The 13010-nt window shown below is 38.7% G+C and overlaps 1 protein-coding gene across 2 annotated transcripts in view; it reads left to right on the top strand.

The window, feature by feature from the left end:
• LOC127022426 (nodal modulator 1) overlaps window positions 1-13010 on the top strand; it is a 28104-nt gene that overhangs the window by 3902 nt on the left and 11192 nt on the right. For both annotated transcript variants that reach the window (XM_050906018.1, XM_050906019.1), the window contains 12 exons: window positions 975-1112; window positions 1886-1975; window positions 2600-2705; window positions 3132-3282; window positions 4579-4756; window positions 5520-5661; window positions 6605-6736; window positions 7517-7653; window positions 7929-8016; window positions 8918-8981; window positions 10094-10189; window positions 12670-12879. In XM_050906018.1, coding sequence (XP_050761975.1) covers window positions 975-1112; window positions 1886-1975; window positions 2600-2705; window positions 3132-3282; window positions 4579-4756; window positions 5520-5661; window positions 6605-6736; window positions 7517-7653; window positions 7929-8016; window positions 8918-8981; window positions 10094-10189; window positions 12670-12879 — 1532 coding nt within the window. The remainder of the gene's footprint in view (window positions 1-974; window positions 1113-1885; window positions 1976-2599; window positions 2706-3131; window positions 3283-4578; window positions 4757-5519; window positions 5662-6604; window positions 6737-7516; window positions 7654-7928; window positions 8017-8917; window positions 8982-10093; window positions 10190-12669; window positions 12880-13010) is intronic.

Genomic DNA, 13010 nt, shown 5'->3' with positions numbered 1-13010 from the left:
TGTAAAACAACATTTGCGTACATGCTGAGTTTTCACATGGCCTCCATGGAATTACTAAGATGTGTAACACAATAGCCATCTGTTTAAATGTTGGCAAAATTGAGGCTTAAGGTCTACATATTCTTTGGACACAAGAAATTAGAAAATTCTTTTAATTTCAACTCTTTTGAACTCTTCATTATTGTTTTCAAACAGCCAGGTTCCTCAACAATCAACAATGTTCAGGGGCATAGAAAATTAAGACCTGAACTGAAACAGGCAACAAGTGCAAAATATAATAGGATTCACAGCGTGTTATTGATCTGTATATTCCCTGTGGGTCAGCAGGGTTAAGGGCTACAGTTTTAAGACAATATTTTTCCAGTTACACCTTTTTGCATGTTAAATGTTGGTTAGTAAATGTGTTCCCTCATGAGGATGACACTTCTCCATGGTGAAAGACCAGCTTCTCGCAAGACACAAGATGTTGCCAGACAAATCCTGAAATTCACTGTACCGTAGCTGTAATTTGTCTTCAGCATGAGGTCTTAATTGCTCTTTGCCCTCTTGATGTGAAGACAAAGTTCAACAGCTTCTATTGCCACCTTAAAAGTGTGTTATGAAATGAGTATGAAACGTTTGGTCATGTAGTGTGATTTGTTATGTAGAGTAGAGCTCTGTTCTGTAATGTTAACCTTGTCCACAGAACTGTAGTCAGTTAATGTTAAGACATGCAGTGCAGTTCTGGGGTACTGGGGGATGTTGAATTTCCCAGTTTTCTGTCCTTGTTACCATATAGTTGATTATTGGCTGTTTTTTCCTCTTTTACCTATACATGAATTTTAAGCCATGCTCTCAAACTTCGCCTCTCAAATGGTTTTGTAATTCCCATCCTTCATTCACAGTATAGTATTTTGAACCCTCCTACATCCCCCCTGAAAGGATTTTCTCTGTTCTCCCATGAGAAAAAAGTTGTATTGCGTTTATTGCCACAGGATGTTCTGGGCTGCAATATTTCTCCTGTGGATGGATTCCAGTCAAGAGATGAGTCTCTATCCTATTTGTGCAATGTTGTATCAAAAGAAGATGGATCTTTCAGCTTTCTTTCTCTGCCAAGTGGGAAATACACTGTGGTAAGTGGCTAGAAAGTTCATTGCTTGTCTATCCATTGGGTTGTTAACTTTCATTTTCTAAACTAGATCATGCATAACTTTGTAGCTGTTAAAACAGAAGTTGTTGAAATATTTTGAATTGGATGAAATAATTGGAATAGGAATCTCCAACCTAAAGTATATGACAGTGAAGTAAGTTGCTGTGATAGGACTCTGTGGTGTGGTTTCTGAGGAAGGACTTAATTGCAAATCAGGCTCTGAATTACCTGAATACATTGGCCAGTCACAGAACAACACCTAGAGGCTGCTGGGAGACTGAAAGTTTCAGTTGGCTACAGCCACCTCATGTCCTTTAAGTTCTCTTTTTTCTTTTTTGTCAGTTCTCTTTATTATGTCCAGGTAGTGCGGGAGCATGGTTGTCTGTGCACCGCCTAGAATGATGGTCCTGCTTTCTCAGTCTGCATGCTCTAGAAGTGGGATTCAGACTTCTCTCATTCCTTTAATCCTTCTAGCAATCATATAGTCTCCTATCTGTAAGCTCTTGCACATCCAAGTACCTTTGCCGTATTCTGAGTTGAGGGTCTCTTCGGATAATCTCATATAGTTTCCATCAGTCTTGAAATACTGCCTTTATTCGCGTCTCCATCCCTCTCAGTTATTTTTTCCAGGACGTTTGCAGCCCATTTGACCCTTTATAGAAGTGTCTGATGGTGATAAGGACATGGAAAATGGTAAAGGAAAACAATTTTGTTGTCATAGCTTCTTAGGAGTGAAAGCGATGTGTCTTCTTTCAGATACCATTCTACAGAGGAGAGAGAATTACCTTTGATGTTGCACCATCTAGATTGGACTTCCTTGTAGAGCATGACAGTTTACAGATTGAGGTAAGTCATTCAGAGGAAATAATCTTTGTGTGCCATTCGTTCCTGTAAAAGTATAACTATTTTAGCAGAAAGCAGGTGTATTATGGAAAAACTTCTTTGTAAGAAGTTTGAAGACATTTGTTACACATACCCTCTTGCATAGCAGGTAGAAGACAATATCTAGCATCGTGCTGTATTTCTACACTTCAGTCCCTTTTACTAGGAAGAAACAAAATAGGGAAAAGCTGTTTAGTATGTTCACTTTTATGTCCATGTTGCAAACAGGCAGTAATCTTTCAGGTTGCTTAAATTTTCTCATTCAGACTGTCTCATCTCTGGAGAAGGGCCTGTAGGTTTGTAGGGTTTGCAGAGTGCCTTGTGTAATGGCATTATGGTCTGTGATTTGGGCCTTCTGAACTGTACTGATGCAGATAAATTGAGAATCTGTTCCTGTACTTAGGGGAACAGTATGCCTGGAGATTGATCTGTACTTTCATTGTGATTATCCTGGTACATTTTTTTCCTGAAGCTGAAAGTAAATTTCCTTTATATGTGTGTGAGGGGAAAACAGTCGGTGTTGATTGCTGTAGGTGTGTGTTTGCTTTTACTGAGTAAAGATTAATGTAAACTTTTTTCCTATTTCAGCCTGTTTTCCATGTGATGGGTTTCTCTGTCACAGGCAGGGTGTTGAATGGTCCTGAAGGAGAAGGAGTTGCCGATGCCAGTGTGACTCTGAACAATCAGATTAAAGGTATGCAGTGGTCTTCGTCTTTGTTGCTACAGGAAAGCCTTTATTAAGCCCAAGTACAGGACTAGTGTATGAGATGGAATTAACCCTTCATGATAATACACTACTTTTTTTGCAATTTATTTGAAATATTGAAGTGGTTTTCATGCAGTTGATTAATTTTGCATTTTCTGGCTTACATGAGAGTATTAGGTGTTCATTTGTTCTGCTCTTGAAAATTTCTTATTTTCTTTCAACCATGTGCCAAATTGTGCTTTGAAATACAGAAATGAAGGTTGGTCTAGTAAGAAAGCATAATACCGTTTCTTTGTTGTGCAATGTAAATTAAAAATAGCCTAAAGCAGTGCATGCCCTCTGGCTCTTTTGACACATAAGGATAGAAGGTCAATAAGTGCTCTGTTTTTTAACTCTTCTCGTTATTTGTTACAGTAAAAACAAAAGCTGATGGCTCTTTCCGCCTTGAGAACATAACAACAGGTACATACACAATTCATGCCAGGAAAGAGCATCTGTTCTTTGATACTATTACTGTGAAAATTGCGCCAAATACACCTCAGCTAGCAAACATCATTGCAACAGGGTAAGTAATGGTGTCGTGGTGAAAATGTAATTTGATATGTGGACAAGGTCTTGAAAATGGATTGTCCTTTCCCATGTCATGCCCAGACTTGTATACTGTTGTCAGGAGCTAAATGTTGCTCAAGAATTTCAAGGTAGATAGGACAGTATGAGTGCAGGATAATGTTTTGTCCACAGTATTTTGCTCAATACTAGTTGAGGTTTAGAGCAGCCTCTTAATAACGTCTCCCTTGCAAATGAAGATGCTGAGACATGGGTATATTGAGCAATTTTAGAATGGTATGTGAACCAGGAAAGGAAAAGAGAGGCTTTCTGCCACTGATGCTGCACTTCAGATACCCTCCTTCTGTGCAAGGGTGGAGTTACATAACTGTCTGGTGCAGTGTTGTACCAAACCTTTACATTTTATTACTCACTCTCAAGGTCATAGTTGTCTTATGTGAATTGTCTTTTTCTTGTTTATGATTCTTTGACTGCTGGGCTTAAGCCTGTATAATGGTGACAGGATGATTTTGGGAGTGTAAGGCTGCGCAGTGGTGGGAGATACAGTGTGAGCTGAGGAAGACAAAAGGGGCATGGTTCTGTGTCCAGGAGCTTCTCCTGAGGAGGAAATAGTGACAACCTCCCAGAGAAGAGAAAACTAGGAATTTACTGAGGCAAATGGCAACTAGCTCATACAGACTTAGCTAGCTAATTAGAAAAAAACCCCATGTGCTGTTAAATGATCAGTTACATTTTTTTCAGTCACTAAATATGTTGTGCTGTTAAAGGTGAAAAGTAAAACTTAACAGCTTCTAATATGTCATCTTGTCCTGTGTTTTCACAAACATAGGTGTACTAGGGTTGTGTTCCAGTGAATTACCTATCATATTTGAGGTCTTTGACACAAAACATTTGAAACTATTTAAAACCTGAGGGATGGCATTCCTAAGTCAATTGCCTGCCTAGCCAAAAAAAAAAAAAAGAAAAAAAGGAAAAAGGCTTGAAGTGATTGGATTGATGGCAGGGAAGAGTAAAGCAAGTAGCTTGCAAATAAAAATGTAACACAACATCATGGTGACTTCATTGTAAAAGAAAAGATCCCATTAATCGTACAGGAATTTGCACTTGCTCCACTGTGTTTGCTTATAGTATCTCTTTGATATGAACGCTCTTTCAGGAGAAATCCATTCCAATTTATGTGTTAGTACCTCAACATAGTGAGGTTTACTTTTTAAGGAAGTTTTAAAAGAAGTATTTTTTTATGAGCTTTGTCAAATCAAGATATTTATTCTGATGGCTGGCTTTTACTTAACAGATTCAGTGTGTGCGGCCGGATCTCGGTAACTCGTTTCCCTGACACAGTCAAACAGATTAGTAAATACAAGGTAACCATGATGCCTCAAGAAAAGGACAAAGCATCGCTGCTTACAACAGAAACCGACCCTCACGGAGCATTTTGTTTTAAGGCAAAATCGGGTACATACAATGTTCAGGTAAGAATGAGCTTCCATTTCTTCATTGTAGGACTGTCATGAGGTTTTAGAAGATTTTAAACATTTAATTTCTAAAATTTGAGACATTGAACATAGATTTTCCTGGTCCTTTTCTCCTGTTTGCACTATTTAAACAATGACAGTTTTTCCCCCCTTTTTTTTTCTTAATAAGCTGAGATTCCCGTGCTTATTGTCCTTTACACTTTTTAAAGGAGATCAGGCCATTGGGGTTGAAAGTTCTTATTTCTCTCTCCTGTGATAGCTGTGATATCCCTTAGATCACTTCTTATCATAATATATTGTCCTGTGAGACATGTAATGTGTACCTTTCTCAGGTGCCTAAACAGTTCCTGAGATTATAGGTCACAGCAGAACCTGTAGCAGAACCGCCATGAATTTTGCGTTGTGGGAGATAGTGCAGGCTGGAAGATAAGGAAGTGCATAGTTATAAGGCCTCTGACTGTCCTCATAGATAATGAAATAGCCTAATGTAGAAGCGGCAGTACATCCTGAAGTGAAATTCACTGACTTTTGAAACTGAGTTGTCTGGAGGATTTTTAGCTCAGTTTTATTGCAGTTCTTTGGAGGATTTTTAATACAGAATTTTGAAAAGCCTATTTGGGAGGCTGGTTTTGCTTTGCCTGGGATTTACAGTAAATTTCCATTTTTCTAATTTCTGATAAGTGGATTGATCTTAGCAGAGTGGGTGTATTTGGACTAGTATCTAAAGGCTGGTGATGTCTTGATGTCATATACTCTACAGGTAATTATTCCAGAGGCTGAGACCAGAGCAGGATTGGCTTTGAAACCCAAAATGTTCCCTGTTACTGTTACAGACAGACCAGTAATGGATGTGACCTTCTCTCAGTTTTTGGCATCTGTCTCAGGGAAGATCTCTTGTTTAGGTAAGCCAGTTTTGAAAGTGAAGTGGAAATGGGAACAGAGAACTTAGCACTGCATGTGTGAATGAGTACTGTTTAGAGCAAGACACTTGCTGTGGTTAGCCCCATCAGCAGATAAGTAAATTTAACTTCCAGCACATAGATAAAGCAGCTCTTTTCTCAGGAGACCTTACAGCCTAATAAGGTACCTTAATAAAGTTTGGAGTAAGGTTATGTACCTATTTTTAATACTTGCTAAGAATAAGCAGATATTCCTTCCTCGGGAAGGAATTCTGACCTGTTAGCCGTCCTCAGATGATGGGTAAGTTCTGGAAGGAAATGGTCCTGGCTGACGCTAGGGATAGTGTATGTCAATCAGAGAAGTACTGGAGGTGAAAAAGACATTAAAAAAAAAAAAAGGCAATGCATGTAAAAACATGTAGGATAGAGGCTCCAGCTGTTGACAGAAGCTTGCAATCTCTGTTCTCTTTCATAAGCTTTTTGTCTTTATTTTAGTCTAAGGTTCCTCTCTCCTGCTGTTTTCCTTGATTACCCACTGGTTTCAGCAGATGATGATTGGAGCTTGACTTTTGTCATTTTTACCCTTTCCTTTTTCCTCTCTGAGTCCTCTCAGCACTTCGTGTTCTGTCTCTCAGGTGTTTACTGGGCCCTGTAGTCTCTGCAGAGCAAGGTGGACCCGGGGATTTAATGTTGGCCTCTGGTTGTTACTTGCTGTTAGATAAAAGAATATGATTAACAGTCTCAAACTTCCTGAAGAATACAAAAAAGCACTGGTAAAAATGCTCTTAAGAAATAAGAGTAAGAGTTTTAATTGGAAATGTTCTCTACTGGAAGAGAGTGATCATTTTAATGTTAGTACACACGAAGCTTGCTTGGAGTGGGGGTTTTGGAGGCAAAGCTGGTGAGCCAGAATGCAGTCTCATTTTCTGCTGTCTTTTCTGCACAGATGCTTGTGGTGATCTGATGGTGACATTACAGTCTGTGAGCCGCCAGGGTGAAAAACGCAACCTGCAGCTCTCTGGAAACATGGACTCAGTGGCCTTCACATTTGAAAATGTGCTACCTGGCAAATATAAAGGTAGGATTATCGGGAACTGCTTGAAGTGTTACCTTCGTAGCTAAATTTGTGACTTAATCTTTATACTTCTGTTGTTATGGATACTGTTTACAGTATGCCCAACATGGAACTAGTTCTGAAACTTGAGAGAATCTGGAAAAATACTATACAACAGTGCATCAAGTTTTCTTAATCTCATATGTTTAACCCTTTTGTCAGCTTACAGGTAGCTGCTCCCCTAAGTTTTAGGGTCTACATGGCTGGTGTGAGGAAAAAGGGCTTTATCATGAACTGACTTGTCCCAAGCCTAAGAACAGGGGCACACCCTAGTTCTTCTGCTTCCAGAGTACCTCTCCTAAGAGCAATACGTGTTTTGGCCATCCTGCCTTGGCCTACTATGAAAATAAATTGTTTACCAGGGAAAGGTGTAGAAGGAGTATATAGAGATTGCTCTTTTTATACGTGAGTCAGAACATCTTTCCACCAGGTGAAATTGGAGTTAGGTTCTAATGTCCTCTAGGCTTCTTTAACTATCACAATGGTAGTGCATGTTGCAGAACTTTCCAGGGTGACCAGACTTCATCATTCCTTTTTATAATAACTTTTCTGTTACGAGAAGTTCTGGATTCCTGGTGATGCTGCAGTGCTGTAAGCCAGGTCTGTTACTACAGTCATTGTATATCTGGCTTTGAAGATTATTGTCAGGGAAGTTAGAGTGATGCAGGCTTTTTATACTACAAAACCTGTCCTTATTCACACAGTTTTACATTACTAAAATGCTTTGTGTGTTGTATATTCTAGTAAGCATTGTACATGAAGACTGGTGCTGGAAGAATAAGTCTTTGGAGTTGGAAGTCATGGAGGAAGATGTTTCGGGAGTAGAATTCAGGCAGACTGGATATATGCTGAGGTGTTCCCTTTCTCATGCAATTACACTGGTATGTAGGTAACAAATGTCCTTGTATTTTTTTAATTAACCTGTGTAGGTAGGTTGGATTATGCTTGGAATCAAGGCTTTCTCATGTCTCTAGGGAGTTATATAGCACAGCAACATTGATGTTTAGAGTGCTTTGAGATTTGTCTTAGATTTGGTAAAATGGTCTTGTGTTGTTAGCTGCTATAAAAGAGAAGCATTAATGTATCTGCAGGCAAATACTGTTTTCATTTTGTTGTTTGGTAGTTACTAATAGTGAATTGTGTTGTGGCTTCACAGGAGTTCTATCAGGATGGAAATGGACCAGAGAACGTTGGTGTTTATAACCTGTCCAAAGGAGTTAATAGATTCTGTCTTTCAAAGCCAGGTAACAGCTCTAAAATGTTAGTTTAAAAAACAAAAAAGAACCAATCAACTAATACTGCTGGGAATTTAAAAAAAAACCAAAACAAACAAAACTGTTGTGGTTTCTGAGAGGCATTGTTTTATTTACATCTCTATATAAGTGCTCTGTTCTAAGTTTTTAGAATTTTCCTACTATTTAGTCCTTCACCTAAATATAGATTCCAGAAGTAAAATAATTTTTTTTTTTTGGACTCAGTGAAGGTCTTTGATCTTTGATGAATGAAGAGCATGTTAAAATAATCTTGTTCATATGGGTTCTATTTGTCTATTTGACAAATAGAAGTTTAATTTCAATACAGGATTCTTGAGGGATAACTGTTAAAAGTACCACAGAGTTATCTATAACAGGAAAAAAGAATGTTTTAAAATTAGATTGTTTTTTTTCTCCTTTTAATGTCTTAGACCTAATTCTCTGTTATGGCCCCTTAGCAGAACAGTTAACAAATGTATTTGGTTTTGATTCAGTTTTCAGCTTTGAACATTTCATCCTTAGAGCCAGTGGTCTCATTCACAACACAATAATACAATGGTTCTATAATCAGTCAAAGGATATCAGCTATGGGACCATGATAGGTTACTTCTGAGCTTGTTTGGTTTGTTGTGTTTGTAATTATGTTTATCTGTAGTGATGCCTAATAGTGTTTTGTATCAATGTACATTACAAACTCTGCGCAGCTTCCAATAGTGATCTATGACTGAACAGAGGTGCATTAATTTACAAGCGTCTATGTGAAAGGCAGTAGATAGATAGTAAAATTTTGTAATTGTTTCTGTACCTCAGGTCTCATGTGGTCTTGAGAATTCAGCCAGCACAGTAAGCTTGAATTTTTTCAGCGGATCGTTCTTTGACTTAATGTTTACAGGTGTATATGAAGTGACTCCACGTTCCTGCCACCAGTTTGAACATGAGTATTACACTTATGACACGTAAGAGCAAAATCTGGTTTTGATCTTATGCTATCAGTATGCTTTCATAAAGCTTCCTTCTGCTGCAGCTGCTTTCTTTCAGCAATTCAGGATGTGTTGCTATGACTGTCTCTAACCAATAGAGGGAAGCTTTAGCAAAGTGTATCAGATGTGTTTCTAGTCTTAAAAAAAAAAAAAATCAACTAATGATAGGCTTTAAAGATGCTTTTGCTACTTTAAATGGATATTTTTGTCAGCCTTCTGCCTGTTTAATGGTGGTTTTGCTTTGTAACAAAAGAGAGATAGTTCAGTAGAAGTTGTTGATCGCTTGTGAGAGTTGAAGTGCAAAAGATAGGATAGTAAGTTTACTAAGAGGTGTATACCACTGTTGTACATCCCTAGTGCCATGACTGTGGTGATTTGATTCTGCTCACCCCGGTTTTTGCAAGTTGAATAAATATTCACCCTAATCACAAGTAAGCAGTGCTGATCTTCCTAAGTCAGCCATGTTTTATTAGTTATTTATAGGTTATGGTCTGGCAGTGTGCTTAATGGCTCTTTGCTTCCAAAAAGAGGATTTCTGCTCCCAGACTACTTCTAATTCATGAACGTGGCAGAAAACTAATTCAGCATTAAAATCTGATTCTTTTCTGCTGTGTTAGTGAATTAGAAGTACTTCAAAGAGAGATGTGCTAAACATGAGAGCCAGCACAAAGTGAGTGAATGGATAGAAGCAGAAACCCTCTTTTGGCAGCAAAGCACTATTAGACTTGAGACATCTTGGTGAACTGTGTCTAATATGACAAAATTTTGAGTGTCCTCCTGCTGTGTGTGATGGGATTGTACATATGAAATCAATCAAATCAGCTGTAGCTTGTGAGGAAGCAGGAGGCACAAAGGAAGGAATTGATTTGGCCAATGTCATGCAGTGGTTTGGGGTTCAGAGCTGGAAAATGCTCCCTTTCCAATATGCTGTCATCTCAGCACTACAGCTTTGCTGGGTAATTTGTACATTGTCTTTTATAAAGCACTTCAAACTTAGGGATGGGAGCACAAACTCTGCTAAATAAGATTTGGTTATTTTCTTTAGGAGGAGGACCTTGAATTAATCTCTTTGTTACTTTGATTTACAGGTCCTCTCCTAGTATACTGACGCTCACTGCAGTTCGACACCATGTCCTTGGCACAATTGTAACAGATAAACTGATGGATGTGACTATTACCATTAAGTAAGAACGAAGAAATCTTGGGGCTATAAAAAGTGGAAGAAAAAGACATCTCTCTCAAAGTTTTACTCTGGTTTTAATACTGCAGTGGCTGCTTTCTAAGGGGATGGCATCCCACTCTAGACTGCAAGAGGTTTTTATGCTAAGCTGTGCTTTGAGTTCTTTGTAGATAGATAAATAATTCCCAGCCCTCATTTTGAACATTGTCACTTCATTTCAATATAGCCCCTTTCTACTTGTGTGTCATGGTAAAAAGGAATGATTTTGTGAGTTTTATACACTTTAATTAACTGAAATTTCAGAATTCAGAGGGTATTGTTTTAGCTTAGGTCTGAGCTCTTTAGTACTGGCATCTTTTTTTTTCCTTTTTTGTTTCCTCAGAATGAGAATCTGCTGCTTTAGAGCATTGTTACTGGTGTGAAGAGGGTTATAAAAGGAAAACCATGCAGAGTGATTACACACTAATGCGCCAATTTATGTTTATCTGAACAGACAGCTCACTGGGGAGCACTGATTTGTGAACAGCTTTAATTGTATGAGGTGCCAGATCTGCCTGGAAGTGTCTGATAATGATGAGTGCTTTATTAATGCTCTGCTGATGTCTACTTGTTCTAGACTATGGGTTCTCAAACTTTTTTGAGTGTAGAAAACATCTTTTCAGAGAACGAATTACCTGCAGAGCATTGCCTTGAGTTCCCCGAGTTTAATGAACCTGTAACTGCAACTACTGGGCAACTACAGCAGCTAGAAGAGAAATACTGAGACAGCAGAGAGCCATTAGGATTTTAAAAACAACTTAGTGAGGAGGTGAATATTATACCAACCTTCTAGGCTGGTTGGGTTTTTTGAGACTATTGGCAAGTGCTTTGAAGGCAGCTCAGTTGCCACAGACTGTCTCTGTTCAAGCCTGCCTGAAGCTTTTCAGCCAAAGTCCAATTTGTGAATGCCATCAACGTAAAAGGAACAGCTCTGGATTTAAAAGCAAGCCAGTTGTTTTTACAAGTCTATGTTTCTGTACCAGATCCATGGCAGTGACCTGTTAACTTTCAGTTAACCAAAAAAAGCAAACAACCCCAATCAAAAATAAAGCTGATTCTTAACAATTTTCGGTGATGGCTTGTTATGTTTGAAAAATGAGACTGTAGTAATTTATTATGAATATCATGAGACTCTTTGTGTGTCTGTACAGATTTTTAATAGGTTTTAAGACAAATTTTTTTTGATACGTTTCTGTATTGTCTCTGGACTGCAGAGAAAGAATTTAAAGCCTTGATGAAACTTAGTGTGATAGAGCAATATTATCTGTTTCTCTTAAAAAAGACAGAATATAGGTGAAGACTGAAGCAGGAGGCAGAACTATCCTGATAATCTAAAGTGGTTGTAGGAAAAGTAATCGTGATCATTTCAGTTCACTCCTCATAGAGAATTTTGCAATGTCCTTTGACAGTTTTTCAGGCTATTGTAGAAGAGACAGAAGATAAGATACAAAGGATGGTTGGAGACTAGAAGAAATTGCTAGGAAAGAGAGGATGTAAGATCAGGGAAAGTGAAACAAGATGCATTGTTCTGAACTGATTTAAAGAACTTGGTTAAACTTACTAGCAATCTGTTCAGTGGACAGTGACAAGATAGCTGGATAGTTCAGATGTATAGGGCAGATAGGTTAGAACTCAGAGCTTTTCCTGGGAATTGCCAGCTATTGGAAGTATTTATTTGTGATAGAAGTTACTTTCTCTTTGTATGCTCTGCTCCTGAGAGGTATGTTCTGAGGGAAAGTTCTTAGTACTGAAAAAAAAAAGTGAGCTTACCAGTCTTTTCATTTATTTTGTATAACTCATCCTTTCTGTATTAAGCTTGTCCTTAGGTTTGGAATTCTAGCCTTTCTCTTCTAGTTTACGGCTTTGTTAAAGTACTCTTGCAAACTGGTCCTTTGGCTTAAGAATTTACCACTCCTGCTGGCTTGTCAGTGCCTCTGTGGGAGGTTATTGCCCCTGCAGCAGAGCTGGTGTCTGGTACTTGGTGCAAAATCAAGACTGTCTACTTAGCTAAACCTAAGCTAAGCTAAGCTAAGATGCTGGACTCTGCAAAGTGATTGAGATGTAGGCATGTGACACTGGCTCTGCAGTGGGATGCTGAGGCACAGCAGAGGGGAAGAGGAGGCAACAGGGCCGTAACTTCTTGAATGGTTATAGCATGATGGGGCAGAATTTGTGAGAGTTGCAAGTAGGTCCTTTCCTGCTAGGCCAGGTAGGTTACCCATAGTCCCTATGAACGAGCCTTTCTAGTAGTAACTGATTGATACGGAGGCTATAAGTTTCAGTCATGCTTGGAATAAATAGCAGAAATAAAAAGGAATGGATTTAAAAAAAAAAAAATCCTGGGACTTGTCTGCTGTAGTATAAAGGCAGTAATTAACAGATATAACAGGCTCTTATCCCTCCATATGAAAGGAGATGATTTTATTTTCTCCTCCATGTTTTCAGGTCATCCATTGACAGTGAACCTGCCTTAGTTTTAGGGCCCCTGAAATCTGTACAGGAGTTACGTAGGGAGCAGCAGCTGGCAGAAATTGAGACCCGCCGACAGGAGAGAGAAAAGAAGGGTCAAGAGGAGGAAGGAACTAAGCCGCCAGTGCAAGAAATGGTGGAGGAGCTCCAAGGACCGTTCTTATACGAATTTTCATACTGGGCAAGGTAATGCAAAGCTCCAATGGACAAGGTGTATTCTTTGTACTATTGTCTGGTGTTTCCACCAAACAGAATAGTGATATATTCCATATAGGAAGGAGCTGCTGTATAGGTACCTGTGCCTTTTCTTGTTGACT

The sequence above is a fragment of the Gymnogyps californianus genome, chromosome 15 (assembly GCF_018139145.2).
Source record: "Gymnogyps californianus isolate 813 chromosome 15, ASM1813914v2, whole genome shotgun sequence".
Taxonomy (NCBI): domain Eukaryota; kingdom Metazoa; phylum Chordata; class Aves; order Accipitriformes; family Cathartidae; genus Gymnogyps; species Gymnogyps californianus.
This window is presented reverse-complemented; position numbering and strand designations above follow the sequence as displayed.